General features: G+C 38.1%; 1 protein-coding gene across 1 annotated transcript in view; it reads left to right on the forward strand.

Annotated features, from left to right (window-relative positions):
• Window positions 1-23,983, forward strand: part of CROCC2 (ciliary rootlet coiled-coil, rootletin family member 2) — a 100,649-nt gene that overhangs the window by 21,350 nt on the left and 55,316 nt on the right. The window contains exons 7-17 of the mRNA XM_088132085.1: window positions 1,658-1,796; window positions 4,748-4,854; window positions 6,310-6,507; window positions 7,710-7,806; window positions 7,999-8,088; window positions 9,552-9,767; window positions 12,976-13,175; window positions 16,463-16,645; window positions 17,576-17,720; window positions 20,479-20,625; window positions 23,285-23,515. Coding sequence (XP_087988211.1) covers window positions 1,658-1,796; window positions 4,748-4,854; window positions 6,310-6,507; window positions 7,710-7,806; window positions 7,999-8,088; window positions 9,552-9,767; window positions 12,976-13,175; window positions 16,463-16,645; window positions 17,576-17,720; window positions 20,479-20,625; window positions 23,285-23,515 — 1,753 coding nt within the window. The remainder of the gene's footprint in view (window positions 1-1,657; window positions 1,797-4,747; window positions 4,855-6,309; window positions 6,508-7,709; window positions 7,807-7,998; window positions 8,089-9,551; window positions 9,768-12,975; window positions 13,176-16,462; window positions 16,646-17,575; window positions 17,721-20,478; window positions 20,626-23,284; window positions 23,516-23,983) is intronic.

Consider the following 23,983-nt stretch of genomic DNA (forward strand, 5'->3'; position numbering starts at 1 on the left):
TGAACAGTAAACTACTATGAATGTAGTAATCCATGGACTACATTGAAGAGAACATACCCAAGTGGACCTCATCATTCCTACAGCACATATAATTATTGAGGGACATGGGCATAATGAAACATAAATTAATAACGTTTTCTGTCCTGAAACTTGGAATAAACTTCTGGCCTGATGGTGCCATTCCAGTAGGGAGGGACATTATGGAATTGAAAGCTCTTTTGTTTACAGAAAACATACAAGCAGAATGCAGCCATCAGATTGTCTCTTCTGCTTCCCTCCCCCTTAAACGGGAATATTTTCAACCAATTGTAACAGAAAGTGGGACATTCTTCTTGTAATTCTGGCACATGTTCTACACTGTCATTTGTATCATTATTATTATGGTTGATCTCACAGTCAGCCAGATGTTTACACTGGATTTGGCAGGATCTGGGATAGGCAGATGTTCTTTGATGGTGTTAAAGGTATCATTGCAGGATATAAGCTGTTCCAAGTAAAGCTGCCTTTTGCAATTGACTGGTGGTGATTTTGTTAATGCTGATGGTTTTCAAGTGGTGCTCCAGATGTTTTGGGATTGTACCTAAGATGCCTATAACTATATCTTTACTTTCTTTTGCTGTAGTCATTCTATTTCTATTTGCAGGTCTTTATATTTTGCAATTTTCTCCAGTTCTTTCTCTTCTCTTCTGCTGACTCCAGGTATTGCAATGTCCACTATCCAGACTTTTTTGTCTTTCTTATCAACAATTGTTAAGTCTGGGATGTTGTGTGGCAGGTGCTTGTCTGTTTGAACTCTAAAGTCCCAGAACACTCCCAGAGCACTTTAGCTTCTTCATTTTCTATCACTTTGTCTGTTTTGTGGTCCCACCAGTTCTTGGTTGCAGGCAAATGGCATTTTTTGCAGATATCCCAATGCACCATGGTTGCTACTTTGTCATGCCGTTGCTTGTAGACAGTCTGTGCAATCTTCTTGCAGCAACTGACTAGGTGGTCCACTGTTTCTTCAGCTTCTTTGCAGAGGTGGCATTTGCTGTCTGTTGCTGTCTTCTCAGTTCTGGCTTTGTATGCATTTGTTCAGTGCAGCCAGAATTAGCCCCACTGACTCTTAGCCATTGCCAGGTCTTCTTGTTTGCTGCTGCTGCTGCTGCTGCTGCTGCTGCTGCTGTTATGTAATTAGTTCTTGGAGAAGTCTGCTCCACGAAATCAGTGATGATGTTTGGTGTTGAAATATTATAGAAAGATAGGAGTCAGATCTACAACAGGTATGCCTAATAACTGCTTAGGGCTGTTGCAGTTACTAGGAATTCCTAAGTCTTGATGCAGTAAGTTCTTGGGTTTTAGTCTAAGCAATAATTAATTCAGGCAAATCTCTCTCTCCCTGCCCTCCCCCATCCTCACCCCAAATTTTGCCAGCAGTACTGGTCCGACCAGTGAAGTGCCCACAGTGTGAATGATTTCAGAACCTTGGATATGCTTTATTCCATAGTTTTACTAAAGAATCATATACTCCTTGGCAGTTTTAATCGTTGGAAGATATGGAAAGAGACTAAAAGACTGCTTTCTTTTCAAATGTTTCCAGGAAAAGATGGGCATAAGGACATCTAGGAAATTTTAAATATAATAATACTATCGTGCCCTTTGTTTTGTTTTCCTATAGGAGTACTACCCTTTCCCAGATGAACACTCTACTTCAGGAACAGTTGGAGGAGGTGAAATGCTCAAAACAGAGACTAGCTGGGGAGCTAGAGAGAAATGCTACTGATATGCACAGGCTGAGAACTGAACTAGAACAGAAGGTATCCCTTTGGTACAAAGGCAGGATATATTGCTTGATTTTTTTGGAATGGCTTACTACACTGTGATTAGAGATCTGTTGGTTTCATGTTACATTATCATAATGCACTGGGATAATTTGTTTACATTTTTATTTGTGCATTTATTTATTTGGTGATTTTGATCAATTTAATATTCAAGCAGGGTCAACTGTTTATAAATTCATTCAATCCCAGAATTTGCTCTCCAGTTTCTTTATCTTATTGCTGCTGCTGAAAAACGAGGTAAGAGGCATATGGAGTCAATTAATGTCAGCCTTTCTGATACCACTACACCCAGGAGACAGTTTTCAGTTGTAAAAGAATATAGTATTAACTATAATGTTTATCCAGTTCCATTGCTTTGGGAAATGCTACAGCCTTTATACTCTCTTCTCTAGTAATCTCATCGTGCTAACTGAAGCCCTCTGCACCATGTGTAAAGTAAACTTTGGGGGTGGGAGTGATCTGGAAGAGTTTAAACAGAGGATTACAAGCATGTTCCTCCTCAATCTAATCCCAATCTGGATTAGGACTTCCTTATCAACTTTGTATTAGCTTTAACAAGAACTGCATAGTTACTAATTGCATTACTATAATCATACCTAATTTTGCCCTCACCTATTATTTTGTTGGAAGGGTTGACTTTTCCCTTCTCATTTGTTTCTCTTTTTTCAGTGAAAAAAAAAATGGAGGGTTATAGTTTCAATTTAGCATGTAATGCAAATCCATTTTATGTTTATCCAAACTCACTAAATATAGAGCTTTTGTTTAGAAAAATGTAGAATAGGCTTTAGTCCAATAAATAACTGACTCATCTCTCAGAATGGTCAAATGAACTCACAAATTTATTGGAGATATTATAACATATATGAATTTGGTGAATTCAACAAGTTCATGAATTCCAAGATGTCATTCCAAATCAATAATTTGACTATGGATTTGTTTTTACAGGCATATAACTTTGTTCAACTGTTTATTGCTATGCTCCACCCATAGTTTTTAGAGATTTATCCAACAAAAGCATACATTTCTAAAAGAAAGAAGGCAAAGATGGAGAATGCATCTAGCTCCTTTGAACACAAACCCTATCATTTATGTGAATGCCAAATTAGAAAATAGGCACAGAACAGATGTGAACAATTGTCATTTCTTCCCTGAAAGATACCTTCCTAATTTTTGTAGAAACCTTTCTAGTTTTCGTAGTATGTTGCCTATAAATATTTTGTCTACCATAAAGGAAGTCTGTTGTAAAATATGTAATACCTAGCCTTTATCCATCACTTTTCTTGTTGGGTCAGCATGTCTATTAATGTTATGTATGAGTTGTAATATTAGAGTTGTACTTTTTGGCTCTCTGTTTACTTGGCATTGGTTCATAAATCTTAGGAGTATCAGATCACAATCTCTGAATATTTCTATGTGTACATATTTGGAGGAAAGATTCCCCCTTCTCTTTCCTGTACTAACCAGGTCGATAGGATTTTTTTTTTTTTTTTACTATATTCTCCCCACTTATGAGTTCTGGCTCTCTGGACATTAATCTTGGTCATTTTGATTCCATGTTAATTTCTGACATTATTTAGAATAATTTAAGCTAGTTATATTGCTTTCTCCAATATCATATTTACTATTGCAAATATGTTATTTTAATCTCTGCTTACTAACTAACTATAGTAAAGCCTCATTTAAAGATTGCTATTTATTAACCGTTTTTTGGAACTAAATCCACTAAGGCAGCATTGCAACTATTCCAGTGTTATTAACGGCCCTTCTGTGAAATGAAACCTGAATCCAATGATAGAAAACTCCAATTTTAAGCATATAAGCAGTAACATTTGTTGGCTAGTACTGTGTTATTATCTTCATAAGAATGATCCTCTTATATAAATGTAACAAGCATTCAGATATGTTGATTTATATAATGTAATATTAGCTCATACATAGATTGGCCAATTTCTGAGCTCAGACTCTTATTTGCTCAGCCAGAGATGATGCTAACCTCACTACTCAGAGTGGAGAAAAGTACAGTTTTGTTATATTTTCAGGATGATGTAGCAGTTTCTCTGCTTGGTTTCAAAGTGTGATTTATTAGAATGTTACTTATAACTTATAAGTAATGTATTATTCTTCTATTTTTCTTTATTGCTTATATCTTTTTCACTTACACTCTTTCAAGGTATTAAATAAAATTAATAACAAAAAACAAGTAATGTATAATATTTTTGATATTGCTTTTCCAAAAGTTTATAATAGTTTGCAATGCCCCCTACCTGGGAATTCAGTAAATTGTAGGTAAATAATGCCTTCAGTAATCCTACTATTTGCCTGTGCTGGAACACTAACACTGTATTTCCCCTGGTTCATATGCATCATACAGAATTCTGATTACAGGTAGTCCATGACTTATGACCATTCATTTAACAACCATTCAAATTTACAACGGCGCTGAAAAAAGTAACTTCTCACTGGTCCTCGCGCTTACCACCGTCGCATCGTCCCCACAGTCACATGATCAAAATTTGGGTGCTTGGCAACAGGCATGCATTTATGACAGTTGCAGCGTCCCAAGGTTACATGATTGCCATTTGTGACCTTCCCAGGGGGCTTCCGACAAGCAAAGTCAATGGGGAAAGCTGAATTTGCTTAACGACCATGTGATTTGCTTAATGATCATGGTGATTCACTTAACAAGTGCAGCAAAAAATGTCATAAAATCAGGTGCGACTCACTTACCAATCGTATCATTTAGCAATAGAAGTTCTGGTCCCAACTGTGGTTGTAAGTCGAGGACTACCTGTAGTGCTGTAGGAGTTTGATTTAAAACAGTAAGTTTAATGTTATGGGTGACCCCTTTTGCTATCCCCCATCAGTAAAATGTTACAGTGGTGAAATCTACTCTGTGCCAGTCATGTTTTTGCCGTTGTTCTTTTCAGAGCTATGATTCATACCTTAGCAATGAACACAGTGGGATTCTCCTGCTATGGCGTCAAGCAGCCACACTCCGTGGTAACTTTGCAGAGCTTCGTACAACAGTGGAAAGGTGAGTGTTATCTAAATTTAGCATTTCTATAAGAATGGTTGTCATTGTTCTGCAGAAAATTACCAGAGAGAGGAATGCTCTGAAAATCAGATACTCCTGTTCTTATTGCCTTGTGGCAGAGCCCTAATTTTTAAAAAAAGTTGGGTGTTGTCAATGTGTGTGTATGTATGTGTGTGTTTGTGAGTATGCATGTGTAAAAGTTAGAAGTATGAAAATCTTTCCAAGCTTGGAACAAAATACTTTGTGATCTGGTGGGGTGGAAATGGTTGTCCTTAAGTCAAGAAACTTGACACCACATTGCTTTGAATGCTTCAGCATCCCTCAGTTGGCTGGAGAGGTGCATAACAAAAGAAACCATCAGAATAGGCCCCATCAGTACTTCCACTGGCTAGAGCTAGTAAAAGGGTTTAGGAGGAGAGTCAAGTTAGGCTGCCTGCCTGGTAAGGTAAGTTTACTAATACTTTTAGATTCTTTGCCATGGGAAGATTAGAGTTCTGAGATTATAATATAATAATATATTCCCAGACTTGGGGCTCTGATGGTTAGTTGGAGCCCACAAAGTTGTTGCTGTGATATATTGTAGATTGGTTTCTATCCTAGTTCCCATTATAGGTTTTATATATTGTTTATTCTCATTTGTACAGTATTGTTATATGTTGTTAACTGTCCAGAGTTACTACAGTAAAATGGGTGACCATAGTCAGTCAGTCAGTCAGTCAGTCAGTCAGTCAGTCAGTCATTAAATAACGTTATTGGCCATATAGAGTAGCTTTCTTTTTCAGATAGAATGACAAAGTGGGCACTGTGTAGCTATCCTACAAGACAGAATTGCTATTCTATTGAGATTTTAGACTGCCAGATTTACTAGAGAGCTAATGGGCTCCCTCCACTGAAAGCAGAAGGAGGATGAAGATTGGACCAGGAATGCTTTAATTTGACTACAGTACTGAGCAGGACATGGCTCTCTCCAACTCTATGATTTTATGATTCTAATGTTTCTTTTATCATAACAAATGCATGTAATAAACTTCCAGCATCATACCATTTGTGAAGATAGGGTTTGTGAGAAATATTTTCAATTATAATTTTTGTATAAAACAGGATGATGAACTTGTCATTCTCTAGGTATTGCTGAACTATATCTCACAACATCAGCTGCCCAGGTTGTGACTCTGCAGTTCAGAGACATCTTAAATTTCCTATACCTGAAATATCCCGAAAATGTCAGTACATATTTCTAATTTGAATGGGGGAGGACCAGGTTTTGCTATGGTACATTGCATCCTGTTAGCTTTGCACAGGATGATGATGATGATGATGATGATGATGATGATGATGATGATGATGCAATTCAAATTATTAGTCATTACTGGCATGCCACTCCTATGCCACGTGGAGATGTTAGGTAATGATGTATGTAGAATTCTGAATGAAATGTCATTCTCTCTTTACCAGAGGGCTTGCTGAAGCAGGAACTGACATGGCAAGAGCTGCCCGCCGCCTCCAAACTGCCTGTCTCAATTTGGATTCCAATTTGCGCCTTTCTGAGAATAGCTCTACCTGTTTGCTGGAGAAGCAGCTTCGGGAGAAAGTCCGAGAGATGATCCAGTTACAAAGTCGTTGGGATGGAGAAAAGGCTGTTCTAAACTCCAAGTGAGAAGAGTACTATTGTGTCTTTGATTTCTAGAACACAGATTGTTAAAGGACATGAAGATTTAAAAGGCCCATTCTGGGATAGGCAACCTTTCTGGAATTTTGAGAACATGTTACTCCATAAAATGACTGTCGTAGTGTGCATGGTTAGTCATAAAACACCTATTTACCAAGCAATGAATTAGCTCTCCAGGATTTTCTTTCTCGTCCTCAGTGGAGTTTTATGGGGCCCAAGGCACTTGTAATTTATGGGGCCCAGGGCAACTGCAAATAAATATATTAGAGGCTGGTACTTTAAAAGTCACATCCTGATTGTTAGCAAAAACAACAAAGATTATAATGGCATCTTAAAGAATAACAGACACACTTATTATTGAATACATTTTTGGTCATAACCATCAGATGCATCTCACTTCTGTATCAAAGTACAACTCTGTGTGTGTGTGTGTATGTGTGTGTGTGTGCATAAAATTCCTTTCTCAGGACTATATTTCATACATCTGATTTAGTACAGTTAGATGTATGAACATTTATGTGATAATAAATGTACCTGTCTTTAAGGCTTCTTGTTGAGACAGAAGGCCCAGTGAGGTCAGGAGAGCTAGTGGTATAACTGTGAACATACTGGTGGAACCCGAGCTTGGGGACCCAGGAAACCAGACACACACACCCATACACACAAAAACATGGATTGTCTCTAGGGAACAGCATTATCAACAAGACTGTTGTGATCTCCTACACTCCTTGTTAATACAAGCAATACATTTGGCAGAAAGTAAAAAAGTAAATGAGGGAATGCTGGTTGAAGGATTGACTTTTTAAGTTTGTACTCCTCAAGAAAGAAGCCTAGGAGAGGCAGCCAGACCCGTGGAGGATATAGGCTATTTTCTTTGCCGCCAATCTGTAGTTCCAGATCTTGCACTGTGTACACAGACTCTACCTCCTCTTGATGTTTCTTGTCAACAACACAAGGTTTCTTGCTGAATTTGCTTTTTTCCTACCATTCTGTGGTCTTGGACTACACAGCATATTGTGATCAAACCACTTTCAGCTCTTTTCTCCAGCCTTTTTAAGATGATGTGTGAATTGGAACTTTTGTTTCTTTATAATGATCTCAAAGATATAAAAAACTTATCCTTTATGAGTTACTCATTAATTCTCCTGACTAATACTTCATCTGTGTCTGGTTTCTTGTCTTGCAGGATTACAGAATTGACCACTTTGAGTGATAAACTTAAAGAACAGAACACAAAGAAAGACAAGACCATCTCTGCCTTAAAAACGGACATTCAGAAATTGGTACAATCCCCCCCCCGACCCACCCCTCTTTCTTTCATTCTGCCAAACAAACACCATATGCTTACCAACACGAGCATTCTCAAAAAAGGCATAGTCACATTCAACCACAGTACTGGATTGATTTGCCTTCTCATGTTTTTCTGTTCTTTCCCCATGTCCATTTCTGAGAAACTGCTTGTCTTTGAACACTAGGAAGCCAGTAAAATTGGAGATCTAGAAGAAGTGAAGGACCTGAAAGAGGAAATTGAATCTTTGCGACATACTTTAAAAAGCATCACAAAGGTGTGTGAAATATTAAATCATAATCTATTTTGTAGGTAAACAAGGGGCACTTGTGATAACCTTGATGCACTGTACATGTTTTTATGGTAGAAAACTACATTTTAAAAGATGTAAATAAGATAGCATTCATTAGAAAGTTCTGTGGCATAAGCCCCACTGAAATGAATGGAAGCTATGAAAGAGCATGGTGTTCTGCTGCAAAGGAGGAGCATTTGGCGGTTGGTATAACATTTTCAGCAGATTGTGCCCTTGTGTAATAGAACTGAGTTATTTGGGCTGGTTCCTAAAAGCCATCTGGTTTATTGGCAGCCAGCTTACTTGCTGGTTCCCAAGTCTTAAACCAACAAAATTGACAACAATTATTTTTTTATGAGAAAAAAAAAAAGATGGATGTGAACTTTCTGCCTGAACATTCTTTTCATATAAGGAAGATCCTATATACAAAAGTGTTCCCCATAACTTGTAAGAATAAATTTCATTCCAAGTTTTTTTCAGCACTGTATAGAGGGTTATATTGGCCTGTCATTAAACAAGCTTAAGGAAGTGATGTGTTAAATTCCCATTTGATATCAAGTAGACATATATGTACTTTTAGTACAATGGTATTTTGAAAGCCCAAGTTTCCATGACCTCAGATTGCACAGGCCATATATCTCACACAGGTTGATACTAAATGAACAGAGGCTACTTCTTCCTTTGGAGGATACCCTTGAAACATATTCTGCTCTTTGTTTGCTCAGACCCAAACTTGCATTGCTCTTTACGTGCAGATGGGTCTTCCCACTTGAGCAATATTCCTTCCTAGCTATAGAATACTCTAGGGCTGAGCTAACTTATGGACCCAAGCAGCTGTCCTCTTGAATACAAAGCAGGGGACTCTGAAGTACTGATCTGAGATCCCAACAGACTGAATAAATGTCAGTCAGGAGGCAAATATTTGAAAACAAACAGCCAATTGCCCCAGTACAGCTTCATGGGAATAGTTTGTACCGTATGTTATAATTTTACTGCAGCTGTATAAAGCTGTACCATACAGAACAATAGTTCAAAAATACTGGAAAAGTAATAGAAATGTTATCCAAATACACTGTGACCTAAGTTGTACTACTCTTATTTCTGGTTGTTATATAGATTTAAACGTTAGGGTCTGCCTTTTAAATATGTTTGTATCTTCCACAATGCCATCTGAAATTGACTGCCAACCATTAGAGACACTGGAATCCCAACTCTGAAACCTTAGGCCGGTGTTTCTCAACCTTGATGACTTTAAGATGTGTGGACTTCAATTCCCAGAATTCCCCAGCCAGCCAGGCTGGCTGGGGAATTCTGGGAATTGAAGTCCACACATCTTAAAGTCATCAAGGTTGAGAAACACTGCTCTAGGCAGTACCTGTGCACCAGAATCTATTTAATAACCAATGCTCACTTGAATAGGATTTACTTCTCCTCTATCTTCCTTTTAGTTGGCTCTTGCTGAATCAAAGAACATGGGCCTTATCTCCAGAGATAATGCCAAAGCTGTCCCAGAAGAAGACACTGTATGGCACACTTATCCCCTGGGCTTTAGCTCACCTCAGCACCAATGGACAACCCAGTCCCGGATACATTCTCCATCATGCCAGAATGCAGCGATCCAAGCAGTGCAAGCCCTTATCCAAAAGTCCCAACAGCACGAGCAGGTTGGATACGCTAGTGATTTTATTTTATTTACTAGGCGTTTACGCTGCTTGTATGTCATCCAACTCTGAGCGACTTACATACTTAAATTCAATAACAGGATTAAAACATAATTTAACAAAATAATAGCAATATAATCAATTACCTCATGCACTGAGAAATAACCCATAATCCAATAACCATCATTCCCCCTGCATATCAATTCCCAAAGATTCACTGGGAAAGTCAAGTTTTCATTACATTTCAAAAAGCGAAGAAAGTTGGGGCCCATCTGATCTCTGGAGCAGTGTTATTCCAGATAAGGGAGGCAGAAAGTCCAGCCCCTTGGTCCCTGTCGGTTACAGTGCCTAGGGATATAGGCCCAGATATGGTTATAAAATCAGTGTAAAAATAATTCATATGCATTTCAACATATGAATAGACTTCTAAATTCTACAATATTGAAATAGCTATTTAGGAGTTATGGCTTTTATGGAGAATGGGTCAGTTGTGGTTTTGCCCAACTTTGAAATGTGATTCCTTACAACAGTTGGCTGCAAAGGTAGTAACACTTAAGACAATGTTGGGATCAATCTGCAATGCTGGATGTAGAGAAAGAAAACTGTAAGTGCACTGGAGTAGAAGGAGGTTCACCTAGGGAATTCAGGAAAACTTTTTTACTTCCAATATACTTTGATATACAGTACTTTAGATCTGGGCTAAAATATTTGTCCCATGGTTTAGTTTTGTTTTTGTAAAATTGAGAGTTGGAGATATTTGGAAGTGGTGACAAAATTTTAGGTGAGGATATTTGTAGTTCTATGGTCCATATTTTTTCTTCTTTTTTCCTATAAAAGCACCTAGGCCACTATTCTAAATGGTGGCTTAGTTATACATAGTCAAGCTGCTGAGCACTTTATGAATAAAGCTAAAATATCTTTTGGAATCATGCTGCATTATCACTTTAGCAGCAGCTTATCTGCTTTTATTGTAAAATAAAAAAACATACTGAACAATGTCTAAGTACCACACATACACCCACCATAAAAAAGCTGCCAGTATTCTTCCTTACAGTGTTTTGTTGACTGACTAGGACAATGTTTCTCAACCGTGGCAACTTTAAAATATGTGGACTTCAACTCCCAGAATTCCCCAGCATGGCTGGGGAATTCTGGGAGTTGGTCAATACATCTTAAAGTTGCCAAGGTTGAAAAACACTGGTCTAGGGAATTGGGGTGGAGGTGAAGGGAGAGTTGCATTGCCCTAGCTTGTTTGTACATTAAACAAATATTAGAAATGTCCCATTAGTGTGCAATGTTCTTTGTTGTTTATTTTTAAAAAAATATATTTTGAGTTACCTGGGTTTATTTTCTGCCTAGGAAGTAGGGAGCATGTAACTTATATATCAATGAATGTTCACATTTTAGTAGCTGTTGCTATCCACACATGAATGCTGGTCATCCCAGATGGATTTTGTGAATGCCTGGAAAGACATATTAGATCTATAGCTGCAAATTTATATCTTCAGCCGTAGACTGTAGTAAATAGCTGCAGCAGATGATTTCAGGTAGTAAAGCAGTGACCAGAGATCAGTGCTGAACTCTTCCTGCACTTGCAGCTGTTCTCCCCAGCTGCTCTTCTTCTAGGCAGGTAAAACTGAAAAGAAGTCCAAATGGGATAAGGGGAATACCTTGGGGATAGAGGAAATATTCAGCAATCTTTACCATCTCTCTACGAAATCTGTCCCCACTTCCCATGCATATGAAGACTCCTACCTTTAAACTACCCACATTGGCCTAATTACATGCATAGCCTCTCCATTTCTATTTGATGAGCCAGGTCCATTCATTTTTGAGCCTGTTTTCATTGTGGTATAGAAGTTAATGTGTTAGATTAAGATTTGGAAGATCAAGATTCAGATGTTGGTGGTAAAGTTCACTGGGTGATTTAGCCTGGGTACTGCTCTAAGCATAACATAGCCTACCTAAGAGATTTGTGGTAAAGATTAATAAATGAAAACCCAGAAGAAGAAAAGTACATATTGAACCCATCAGCAACTGGACGGGATAGGAAATTTATGAATAATAAATTACCTTGGCATTTTTGCAAGCTCTCAATTTTCCTTCCTTAGACTTATTCCCAACTCCCATTCATATAGACACTCTGTAAAACCTCTCACTCATCCATTTTGTTGTCTTATATGTATCATGTAGATTGAAAGTTACTTGAATAATGCCTGTTTCTTTTCCATGCTCTGCATATCTGGGAGAAAGCGAATGCCTCTAGAGCAGGAGACACAACCCATGACCTCCACCCCAAGGCAGCATATAGCCACCAACTACTTTACTACTACTACTACTACTACTACTACTTCTTCTTCTTCCCCTCCCCCCTTCCTTCCTTCCTTCCTTCCTTCCTTCCTTCCTTCCTTCCTTCCTTCCTTCCTTCCTTCCTTCCTTCCTTCCTTTTTGGAGTCTGCAGAGCCACCTCTGATCATGGAGCTGGATTTCAACAATATCATTACCAAAAATCAGAAGCATTTTGGGGCAGGAAACACACACAAAGTATAAGCTCTACAAGCTGGAAAACCCCAGCCCATTTTGCATCATTGCCCCATCCACAGCACCCCCCTTCCAAATTAAGAGTCCCCAAATATTATCCATTCTGTTCTAGATAAAAGCTACTTCATAAAACTTGTCATCTCTTTAATAATATATATTCTCACCCACTTGCTACACTATTTTTCAGTGGAATGCAGGGTTCTTAGGAGAGGAAATATATCCAAAGGCTAGATTTCACCAATGGAACTAAAATTCTTCTTACTTACTCCTGTGGTACTTGATGCTACTGGCACTAAAGGATGAAAGAGAAGCCAAAGCTGTCCCTCTCCCATCCCCATATTTGCATGGCAAAGAAACAGCTGCTACAACTCCTTGGACAGTTATTACTATTGAGCACATTGTCAGTGAGAGAAGATACAACCCATCAGAAAGGCCAAGGAATGTAGGCAAAAGGGCTGACTTTTGGGCATAGGTTTCAGTCCTCATTTTCAAAGTTTCTTTTAGAAAAACCAAGTTCTCTTGCTATAGAGATTCAGCTGGTTAGGATGGATGAAGATATTGATTGAAGCACTTAGTTTATCTGTTAAATGTGGGGAGGTTTGCTCTCCCCTCCTGTATATTTTGTGGCATTTGATGTGGAAGGAACTTCCTGCTTCATCTCTATGAACAGGAGTTGCACGTGCAGTTGGAGTCCTGCCGGGATGCCCTGGGATCTGTCAAGAAGCAGCTTGCTGACTGCCAGCAGGAAATGAAGGCAGCAGATCAACAGCTGCATGAACAGAAGCAGGAATGTGAAGAGCTGACAAGGACCCTGGAAGATTGCAGGCAGGAAGCACAGCACTGGAAAGTCTCAGTGGAAGTTCTAGGAAGGTGAAGGTGGAAAAAAAAGGCTTGGCCTATTAATGATCTCAAGGGGCATGGCTTTGATTTAGTTCTTATGACAGTTGCACAGGTTGTGACTTTTGAAGATGCATCACAAAACCTTTCTAGCAATTTGTCACTTACAGAAACTCTCCCCATTATGCAGATCCCATAACATCTGGGGAAGGGCTTTGGCTCAATAATAGTATATCTACTTTGCACACAGAAAATTCCAAGTTAGTATTCCCAAACAGGACTGGAAAAGACTCTGCTGTGATACCCTGGAGAGCTGTTGACAATCATTAAGTAACTAAATCAGGATGGGGCATATGCTGCCCCACCCAACTGCTTTTTTGCAACCTCTGGAATCCTCCTTTGATTTCATTACCAAAATTCAGTGATAAGCCACCTAAGAGCAGCCATTTTTGAGGGCTTGCATGCTTGTATGTGTATTTCTTTTTTGCAAAACAAAAAGTAAGATAACACTTTTTAAAAATAAAAAACCTCCCAGTTGTAGGAAAAGAGGTAAAAAATATTGGCCTTCCCCATCTGATGATAGCCTCACATCAACACTATGTCCCCGTGGCCCTTGGTCACTAAAAACATAGGCCATTAAAAGGCTGCAGCTCCTGGTCACAAAAATATTGCCTGGTCCTGAGTTAGATGGAGCTGTGGTTTGACCCAGTATAAAGCAGCCTCTTATTTCTCTCCCAGGGCATAATTTTAATGATCCAGTTTGGTGCTTACTGTTGGGAGGATGAAGAAAAGTGTGCAATCCATTTTTCCATGATATTAATATAAATGGCTCTTCTGTTCTGATGATGTGATTTCACTTTTTAATGCTACTTTCTGTTGTGATCATCAGCCAAGGATGTGAACAGTGATGATTAAAGTGATGATTAAATGCTGGCTTTGAGAATAACATACATCAGCATTTGTTGCTGCCAACAGTTATCAAATATCTCTGCACACGACTCCACAATATTATAGCGGTATTATTTAGCTTTGATGTTTATAAAAGCATACATACACAATTAATTTGTTCAGAGAAAGTTGTTTGGCAAGGAATGGTATCCAGTAACATATAAAGAGATGGATATTTATAGATCCTCTAAATGCAGACAGAGTAGTGGACGAATGCATTTTCCATGCAAATGCATTTCATAGCCTGAGAGCAATGTAGAAGACCCTCTTGTGGTGCCAGAAAGACATGCCTCCTACAGTAGGGCACATCTTCAAAAAGGCCTCTACTGCAGGTCTCTACTGTTATACAGGTTAATAATGGTAAAGGCAGGCCCTAAACCATTTAGGATTTTAAAGGTTAATACTAATGCCTTAAATTGTGCCTCGTGAGTAATTTTTTACATGCACAACATGGCCAAAGAATTTATTTCTTCCATGTTGCATCATTAACTTACAAAAATCCTAGTGCCCTTTCAGCGATGCTAAGATCTTTGCAGAAAAATGACTTCCTTTCTCTGGCGCTTCCTGGAATCACCATATGATAAAGTGGAGTCACACGGTCATTCCAGTTAGCAGCAAAAGCAGGGAGACCCCTGTCAGCAATGAACCTGGAGCTGCTATAAGGATTTTTTAAAGTTAAGCAAAGATGGAAGGAATCTCTGGCTCAGCTGATAGTTTAAAAAGTAAGTGTAGTCCCTGTTCACTCCCAGCCAGTGAGATGAATAATTTTTGCAGAGTTTTTTAAAAAATCCTTACAAAAACTGTCCTGTCAAAAGAGACAAGCAAAGCAGACTTTTTGGATCCACATACCCTTAATATGTAGTGTACTCTCCTGTTACAATCCATTTGGATTTGGATTGCAGTATGTCATAATTCTGTTTTTAATTGAAGTTTAAATAGATGGCCTTTAATTCTTTCCATTTCAATCATATGTTGGTGAAAAATAGTTTGAATTCTCATCTAAAAGCTTTTCTGCTTTTGATATGCTGTGAACTTAAAAAAAAAAAAAAGTTCTAACAAATAAGATATTAAAAACAGCAGCTCAAAAACGGAACAGATAAATATTATAGCCTTTGAATAATAGACATGTAGAAAAATGCATGCAGAAAAATACATTTCCATTCTCCCACTGCCATGACAGGGGAGTGATTCTCAGTACTCTCCTTGGTTAGGGAGTGTTGTAGAAATCATCTGTGCTGGATTCATTTGTAACTGGGACACCTGCGAGCCCCTTTTGCTCAGGGACGGAATTGTCTGCCAGTAGGCAAAATCTAGTTCACTCGGCCACTACATTCTCTTTTAAAGTACTAATTCCTAGTGCTTTATATACCTAGTGCTTTATATACCCCTTCCACCCTTGGGAAAGACACAAAGGAGTGAAACCAGCCCTTGGCAATTGCCACCAAACTGTTCTTGGCATTGTTTTCAGGAGCCAGCTGATGTCAGTAGTGAACCAGATTCCTCTGGAAGCATTTTTTTTATCGTTCCATAACTTTATCCAAACAATAGAAAGAGCCTAAGAAGGGATTGTTGGACCCAAACTCCCTTTACCACCAGCTAGCAGTGCTGCTGAATCCATTATTGTCCCAAATCATAAATAACCTTCCATCCAGGAACATGGGAAAGCAGTATGCAGAATGAGGACTTGCCTGAACCTTCTTCTTTACTGTTATGCAAAAGCAAAATGTTTACTGCTGTGACCATGGCCATGGTTTTTCAAAGAAGCAATTTAATTTTTTTTTAAAATCCTTATGATAAATGAAATGTAGCTTATTTATTTCAGCCTTTTGTAATTGCTTATGTGGATTCTCAGAATACAATGTACCCAGTTAGTCTACTATGAGATCTTCTCAAATCCTGCCTCCCCTCTCCCTATAGCATTATAAACTCTTCAAATTGGACAGGGATAATACAGCGTATGTTTAATGCAGGCAGCAAAAGCCAGGCAGCGCTTCTTTGAAAAGTGGGGCTGACAAGACTTGGTTTCTAGTGAAGACAGTAAAAACCCCTTCATCACCCGTGCTTTCCCCTTTCCAGTTCTGTCCCACACTTTTCTTCCACCAAGTGTTCCCAAATGTATGTCTTTTATAACTGGACAAAGAGCACAGGAGCAGGTAGCTGGAAGGGAAAGTTTTTTGGTGGGGGAAGAACATCTTCCTTCTACCTTCTCTGCTAGAAAATGAATTATCCATCCAAGCTTTGTTTTACATAGGAGAAGCAACTGATCTTTAGAGGTATGCAAAGATTCTTCAAGCCTGACAGGCAAGGGCTTGTCTGAAAGTCTGAATTATCTTGGCCTCAAATTGTTTATGTACTTTTTCCTCATTTCTCAGAGAGAAGGAGGCCTTGGAGGTAGCAGTGGAAAGCCTGACTCAGCAACTTGATGCCTCCCATCTGGAGGTAGAGCACCTGAAATCGATGAATGGAGAGCTACAGAAACAGCGAAAACTCCTTGAAGAGCAAAAAGAAGATGTGATTAAAGAAAGGGAGAGGATGAGGAAGGAATTGGAGCGGGGGTGAGATGCTGCAGTTGTGTCTCTAGCACTCTGTAATGAAAGAGGAATGGGCCAACGATACTGATAGACAGCAGTTAGTAGAAGACAGCTGAGACATTCCACAGTGGATGGGAAAGTAATCTGTGAAGAACAAATCCTTTTCACTCAATGGAAGCCCTAGATCTTTAAGAAAGCCCTCCCAAATTGCTACATTTCAGAGCTAGCTGATTAGGATTTTTTTAAAAAATAACTAAAGGTAGAAAAATAGGAGGTACGGTATGTAGAAAAGAAAACACTTATTTACACAGCACATAATTCAGTTGCGGAATTAGATGCTGCACTATATGGTGATGATCATCATTTTAGATGGCTTTAAAAGAAATTAATATTTATGGAGGACACAGTCAACAATAACCTTAGTTATGACTATAGTTAAATGTTACTTCCAGGATCAGGGACAGCACAACTTTAATAGTAGCTACTGGAAAAGAACAGTGGGAATAGTCTATTTGCCCTCATGTCTAGCCTGAATCCTTTCCAGAGACATGGTTGCCTGGGATGTAAAATAGAATGCTGGAATGGGCTGTTCTAGCAGATCTCTTCCATTCTCTCCTAAGATCTCTTATTACAACCTTGTCAGTGACTACATCAGTATTCCTTGCTAAATGTAAGGACAGTACAAATAAGTTTTGGCATCTTTGGGCCAATATGCCATAAGTGTACACAAAGTCCAGTCTCCGCACAGACATTCTCATCCTATCTTATGCAAGTTAGGATCTTTAATCCAGACACTGCCTTGTAAACCAGTATATACTATATATTCTGCAACTCAGACTCAGAGTACAGACACCATACCCCCACGCATTCAGGATGTATCAACAATGCATTCAGCATAATCTGCTATGGTTAGTTAAACTGCAAAGCCTAACTAGACTTTTTCTCTTCACATAGGCAACGGTCTCTGGAGCAACTTGAGGAAAGAATGTCAGTCCTGAAGAAAGAGCTAGTGACTGTCAAGGAAACTTTGAACCAGGCCATGCTGGAGAAGGATGTACTGGAGAGTGCAAAGGAAGGCTTGAACAGAGCACTTTCCAAAGTAAGGATTGGATGTGTTTTTACATGCCATTGGGCTCTGTTCCCATCTCCTGCCCTGACTGGGGAGATGTCTCCACTTTCAGTTCAGAAGTAATCCTGCTGCAACATTTCACACTGCCCCATTATCTTGCTCTTCTAAGAAATATTTTATAGAGGATTTTCTATGTAAAACTTAAAAAAGCATTAAACACTTCTTTATTTTACCTGTTTCTGCTTGCACAGACAAAACAATGTTGACTCCAGCTGCAGAGAATAACATACCATTTTAAGTCAAGTCAAAGATATTGGTGAATTGTCTCTGAACAATTTGCAGAATTTTTCTTATTAAAGGTAGACAGAAGAAGAAATTAATCCACATGGGTGTGCAACAGCAGGATTGGGCCAGTGACAGATACAAAGAGCCTTCTGCATGTAGATATTTTTGGATAAACTGAGTTCAAGCAGGAGCAAGAATAGAATTCCAGTGATAACCAATTTTAATAATCTCAACAGAAACCTCTTATGAGGTGATCGTATTATAGTACAACGGCATTCTGAATCAAAGTTTGAGATAAATAATAGACTAGATGAAGGTGAACAAAATAAATCTTAATTTTGTCAAGATGAAGGTGCTTCCAACTAAGTAAACAAAAATAAGATAGTACTGACCTTAATATCTCAGATTTGTAGATTGGTAGTGTACCTGAACCTGACCTTGAACCTTTATTGCCCAGTTGAATGCTGAGGCCAGATATGCTTAGGCAGCCTAGACTAATGTATAAACTTTATTCCTGGAAAAGGTATATTTGACTGTGGTAATTTGTACCTTTATTGAATTTTCCTTAACTCCTATTTTTATAAGCCATTGGAATAAGTCACTTAGAGGTGGACTGATTGAAGCAGCATAGAAACCTAAATAATAAATAATTGGCCATTTTGGGTAAGAGTTCTAAACAGAAACCATGAAAGCACTAGAATGAAGAAAGCTGCCTTAGTTGCATCATGTCTGGACTACAATAGTCAAAAGTGTTTTGAAACATCAGGTTTTCAAAAAGTGGCAGAGAGATTGAATTGGAAATAGGAACATCTTACTCTGTTGCTGAAACAGCTGTGGGGTTCTGGGCCCTGTTCTGATGATGAGCTTTAAAGCCATAAATTATTTGGAACCAGGCAACCTGAAAAACGACTTTCTGTAATAGGAGACTATCTGAACATGAAGCTCTTCAGCAATAGCCTCCTTTATATCTCAGAACTGTATCCCAGCTGTGAGGATAGAAAAGGTATTTTGTTAGCTGCAGATCTTAGCCTTAGCTTTTCCCTAATGGCTTTCGGCCACTACAGAAAGATCTTTACTCCTCTGAAAGCCTTCTGTTTCCAGCAAATTAATTGAAGACTGCTCATACTTGAATACTATTCCTGGCTTGCTTCTTGCTTTTTAACCTGTTGTTTCTCTTAATTATGGTGTTTAAAATATTTGTAGGGGTTTGTGCCTATGTGAATGCATGTTGCATTTTGTGGTAGTTCTATTTTTATTAACCACTTTGAACTTTCTAGGAAAGGAATGATACTAGTGCTACAGCCTGCTCTAACCAGCTGTGATGAACTTCTATTACTCTCCTAGAAAGTTTGGGTGTTGACTGTAGATCTACCAACCTGGAGGACATCAGGTTGAAGAAAGCTAGTTTAACATGCCTGGAATATGTCATGCTCTGTTCCTGTTCCTAAAGATCATGAACTGGTTTCCTGATGATGGCAGCTAAACAGTCTGATAAAACATATAATAAAACCATTAGCCATTTGCTTTATTGCAAAGCAATGACAGAGAAAAAACATAGGAAATCTGAAACAGGCTAATGCTATAGAAGAAAAGAGCCAAAGTTTATTTCTCACAGCTTTAGAGAGGGAAAACCAGAACTACGGATGAAGCTCCTTGCATACCATCACATCTTCAAAATATTTCAAAACAGCAATCTGTGTGCTAAGTTAGATCTCTTTTCTCAGAAATAACATGCCCACCAAGCCCATGATTCAATGAAGTCTTTGGGCAGTACCTTCATGAGTAAGTATTTTGGTCAAAGACTTCAGTAAAAAAACTACCACAGCTGCTCACATTTGCTCAGCTGAAGTGAGTAGCAGAATATTTTGCCACCCACTCTTTTGGCCTGCTTGACATTTCTGGAAGGAAACTGCATTTTCCTAATAAGAATATTTCTTGATTACATAATGATCTTAAAGAGAAATAGCACTTTCATTTGTACACATAGATGTCAAAAATCCTTCTCTGTCTTGTTTTTGGAATAAAATAAAATTTTGGTAGCATTGAATAGGGAATGGTCTGGACAGATTTACCTTTTAAAAATGTAATATTTTAATAAGGTCCTTGATCATTTTGTATAACACTTATTTTAACCAACATCTGATCAAATATCCAGCAAACGTTAAATAAGAAATATGTAACCACACATGCACATTTATAACTGTATGGTTGACATAGTTGTCCGCTCAAAAACATACAGCTTTTCCTTTGAGGAATCCTTGCATTGTATCAAGGAAAGCAATCCAGCTGGGAGTAGAAAGAGAAGTATTCAAAATTAAAGAATTCTCTACCATCTCCTGCAGGTAGATAGAGGTTTTTCTATTGCCAGTTTTTTCTTGGAAAAGGACAAGGTTATTAAAAGCTAGTTGCCATGCCTATAGTTTATCTAAATAGTTAAAATGATACAATTTGATCTCTTTGTCAGAATAGTCTAATCTGAATATGCCTACAATTTCCATCTCAGGTTGAAGCCAGCAACACTGAGCTTGAACTCTCCATACACAAGATGAAATCAGAAGATGCTGAACTAAGGGACTCACTAACCAGGATGGGAGCTCTGAATGAAGGACTAGCAAATGACAAAATCAGACTAAACCACATCATCCTACAGGTAACAAGATACTACAATAACTGTGCTATGGACAGACTTTAGCAGAGAGTAGTAATTATATCTGTCAGCATATGTGAGCTTGTTGAATAACAACAACTTTCAGGTGGTAAAGGTTTAAATATTGAATGAAATCTAATGACAGAATATTAGATTGAAAGCAAACATATTAATTGCACTTTTTTTTTTTTTTTACAAGAGACAGGGCATAGTCACTGTACATTCTTCAAACTGGTAGTAAAGAATACAGAAGTGTGAGATACTGAAACAGAATTAAAAGAGCAAAAGAGAATAACCATCATAAGGAGGACTTCAATAGCTCATTTTTCCCTTCCCTTCCATAGTCTGTAGCTACTAATCATTACTTAAGTATTTGTACTTTTCTTGAAATATTGGAGATTGTGGCTTATATTTATTTAAATCATTTTGTATGATATTTTTAGATGATCTCATACCTTTTTGTCTTAAAAAAACATATTCCAAATGTCTAAACCTGCCTTTTTGTGCATTATAAAGCATAGATAAGGGAGCCATTCCTGCCTGAATTTAGTTAAATAAATATATACAGTCAGCTTTGCCACTGCTGCATATTCTCTGATTTTGATCTCCCATTCTTGTATTACTGGCAGTGTAATTTTGTTACTGTAATTATCCTTGGAATAAAAAGCATTTGATTGTGATGCTAATGGTGAAATCACCAGACTTATCCTCAGAAGGTACCAATTTTTCAGCAGACTTTGTTGGATTTTGTTATCCATGATAGACAATTTGCTTGATAATATAGTTTGAGAGTATGAAAAGCAAGTCTACCTCTTTCTTTTGAGTTTTGTAAGATTTTGAATCTTACTCTTGGTTTTTTCCCACTCCATATGAATCTCTTGATTATTCTTTGTCAATCCTGCAAACTTTTAACTAAAATTGGAATTGCTGCCATTTGAAATAAAAAGTTTGTTTTAGGTAATATATTCATTTTTATTCTCCCAATAAGTCCCAGCTAAGAAAGTTTTAAGTTTTTCCACCTTTCAAGTCTTGTTTTACTTCTTTCCATAATTTGTTGTAATAGTTTTGAAATATATCTTTATTACATCCTATCAGATAATATCATAAGTATTTTGCTGAATATTTAGTTGTCTCACAGCTAGTCTTTTTTATCAGCAAGTCTTCATCTTCAGAAGTTAGGTACATTGTTGTTATCACTGTATTCTTTTCATTAACTTTGTATCCAGAAAAGTGACCAAAATTTTCAATTATTTTCATCAACTCTTTCACAGAGCTTAGTGGTTGCATAATTGTTAGTACTACATTTTCTGCCTAGCATTTCATTCCGTATTCCTATCCTTGAATTTTGATCCCAGTGTTTTGTTTTTGGAGCCTGTCTGCCAGAACTTCCAGTGTGATTACAAATAATAAAAGGGAGAGTAGACACCCTTGGCTTGTGCCTTTACTTACCAAAAAACTTGCAGAGAGTGAACCATTTGTGATAGTTGCTGTTTGCCATATACTGTAGTCTTGACTCCTGGCAACTGCCTGGACAAAACCCTGCAGTTTTCTTGGCAAGATTTCAGAAGTGGTTTGCCATTGCCTGCTTCCTAGGGCTAAGAGAGAATGACTGGCCCAAGGTCACCCATCTGGTTTTGTGCTTAAGGCAGTCTCTCAGTTTCTAGCCTGGTGCCTTAACCTCTACACCAAACAAATTAAATTATTGTGCATGTTTTTAAAATTATAAATTATATTTAGATTGTTCCTAGCAAGACCACAAGAGACAAGTTTAAAGAGTTTAATTTTTTCATGATATGGCTTCAATTATATACACATGCATAGCACACATGTGTACATTATTTCCATTGAAAGTAACTTCATTGAGGCAGTGACAGGTGGGAAAAGTTTAAAACTCTCTGTACCTGTGATCCCACTGCTATACCTGCCCCTACATTAATATAATAATAATAATAATAATAATAATAATAATAATAATAATAATAATAATAGCAGCAGCAGCAGCAGCAGCAGTAGTAGTAGTAATGGTATTAACTGCATACATCTCAATTGGCTCTTAGAATTGCAGGGCTGGAGAACTGCAGATGCCTGGAGATGTGCAAGTCTGTACGTGAAGCTTACATCCAATTTTGCATAAAATGTTTTTCAAGACATATGCCAAATCCATACTGATTAGGATGCACATTTGAATAACCAATGTTTCTATCCTGTTGTTATTTTCCATTTGACACTTGCACATTTTGGGAGAAACATATCAGTATAAAAACAGAGTAACTAGGTAGACAGACAAACAGTCTGACTTGAAAGAGAGGAAGGCAAGGGAGAAGGATAAGATGTATAAGTGCAGGCATATAAAAGTATGGACATCTGCATACATCTATATAGATGCATACCTGTGTGAGATTTCTGATTCCTGATCCAACAATCTGTGCAGAGATTATACTTTCAAAGTATAAGGTTGCTCATTCATTCTCAAAGGCACTTTAGAACTTACAAATAAAGTTACTGCAAGATTGTACACATACTATTTTTTGAACAGATATTTCTGCATCATCCCCTTATGGTGGCATGACTCCAAGTTCAGCCTGCCATTTATGTTCCTGTCTACCTTCTGTCCTCCCACTTCTAGAACTTGTAAATCCCTGTGTTTCCTCTTATTGTGCAGCTTGAAGATGAGAAGAGCAGGCTGGTAGGGAGGAAGCAGGAGTTGGAGCAAGAGCAAGCTGTTTGGCGAGAACAGCTTGCACACTTTGAAAAGGAGCAGATGCACATGAAGGCAGAAAAACAAGAGTTGGAGCAGAGCTGCCAAGCCTCTGAAGAGAAGGGGGAAATTCTTGAAGGGGAAATAGCCTTACTGAGAAGGGAAAGAGTCCAGCTACAGGACCAAATGATGCAGGTATGAAAAGATGAGGCCTTTTATCACTGCAAAGTACAGGGAGTACAGAATGTAAATAAGAATTGACTTGGATCAACTTGATTGTTCTGATTCTGACTTTTGCATTTAGCTGGATAACTCCGGAAAGAGGACAAGGAGAGCTTGGTAAACAATTAGACAAACTTACGTTCTGTAGCCAAAAGAAAATGATGCAAATCACACAAAACTATAATCGTTTTTGTTTCCTTGATTGCTAAAATTATGGGAAGAGTGAATCTATAACTTTGCATTCCCCCCGCTCCCCAGACACTTTTTTTCCTCTTTATATTCTGGCATGTTTGATCAGTAGGTAAATGGAATAGCACTAGGATCCATGGATGGTTATGTCGCAAGGATCTGGATAGACTATATATTTTAATATGTTTTCAGAAAATTCTCTGTAAATTTAAGAGCTAGAAGGTCCATTTTAGTAGTTTCTGCAAGAGAATC

This window comes from Python bivittatus, unplaced genomic scaffold (genome assembly GCF_059951505.1).
Source record: "Python bivittatus isolate LINGU-HERP-01145 unplaced genomic scaffold, Pbiv_v1 ctg000980_np1212, whole genome shotgun sequence".
Classification (NCBI taxonomy): domain Eukaryota; kingdom Metazoa; phylum Chordata; class Lepidosauria; order Squamata; family Pythonidae; genus Python; species Python bivittatus.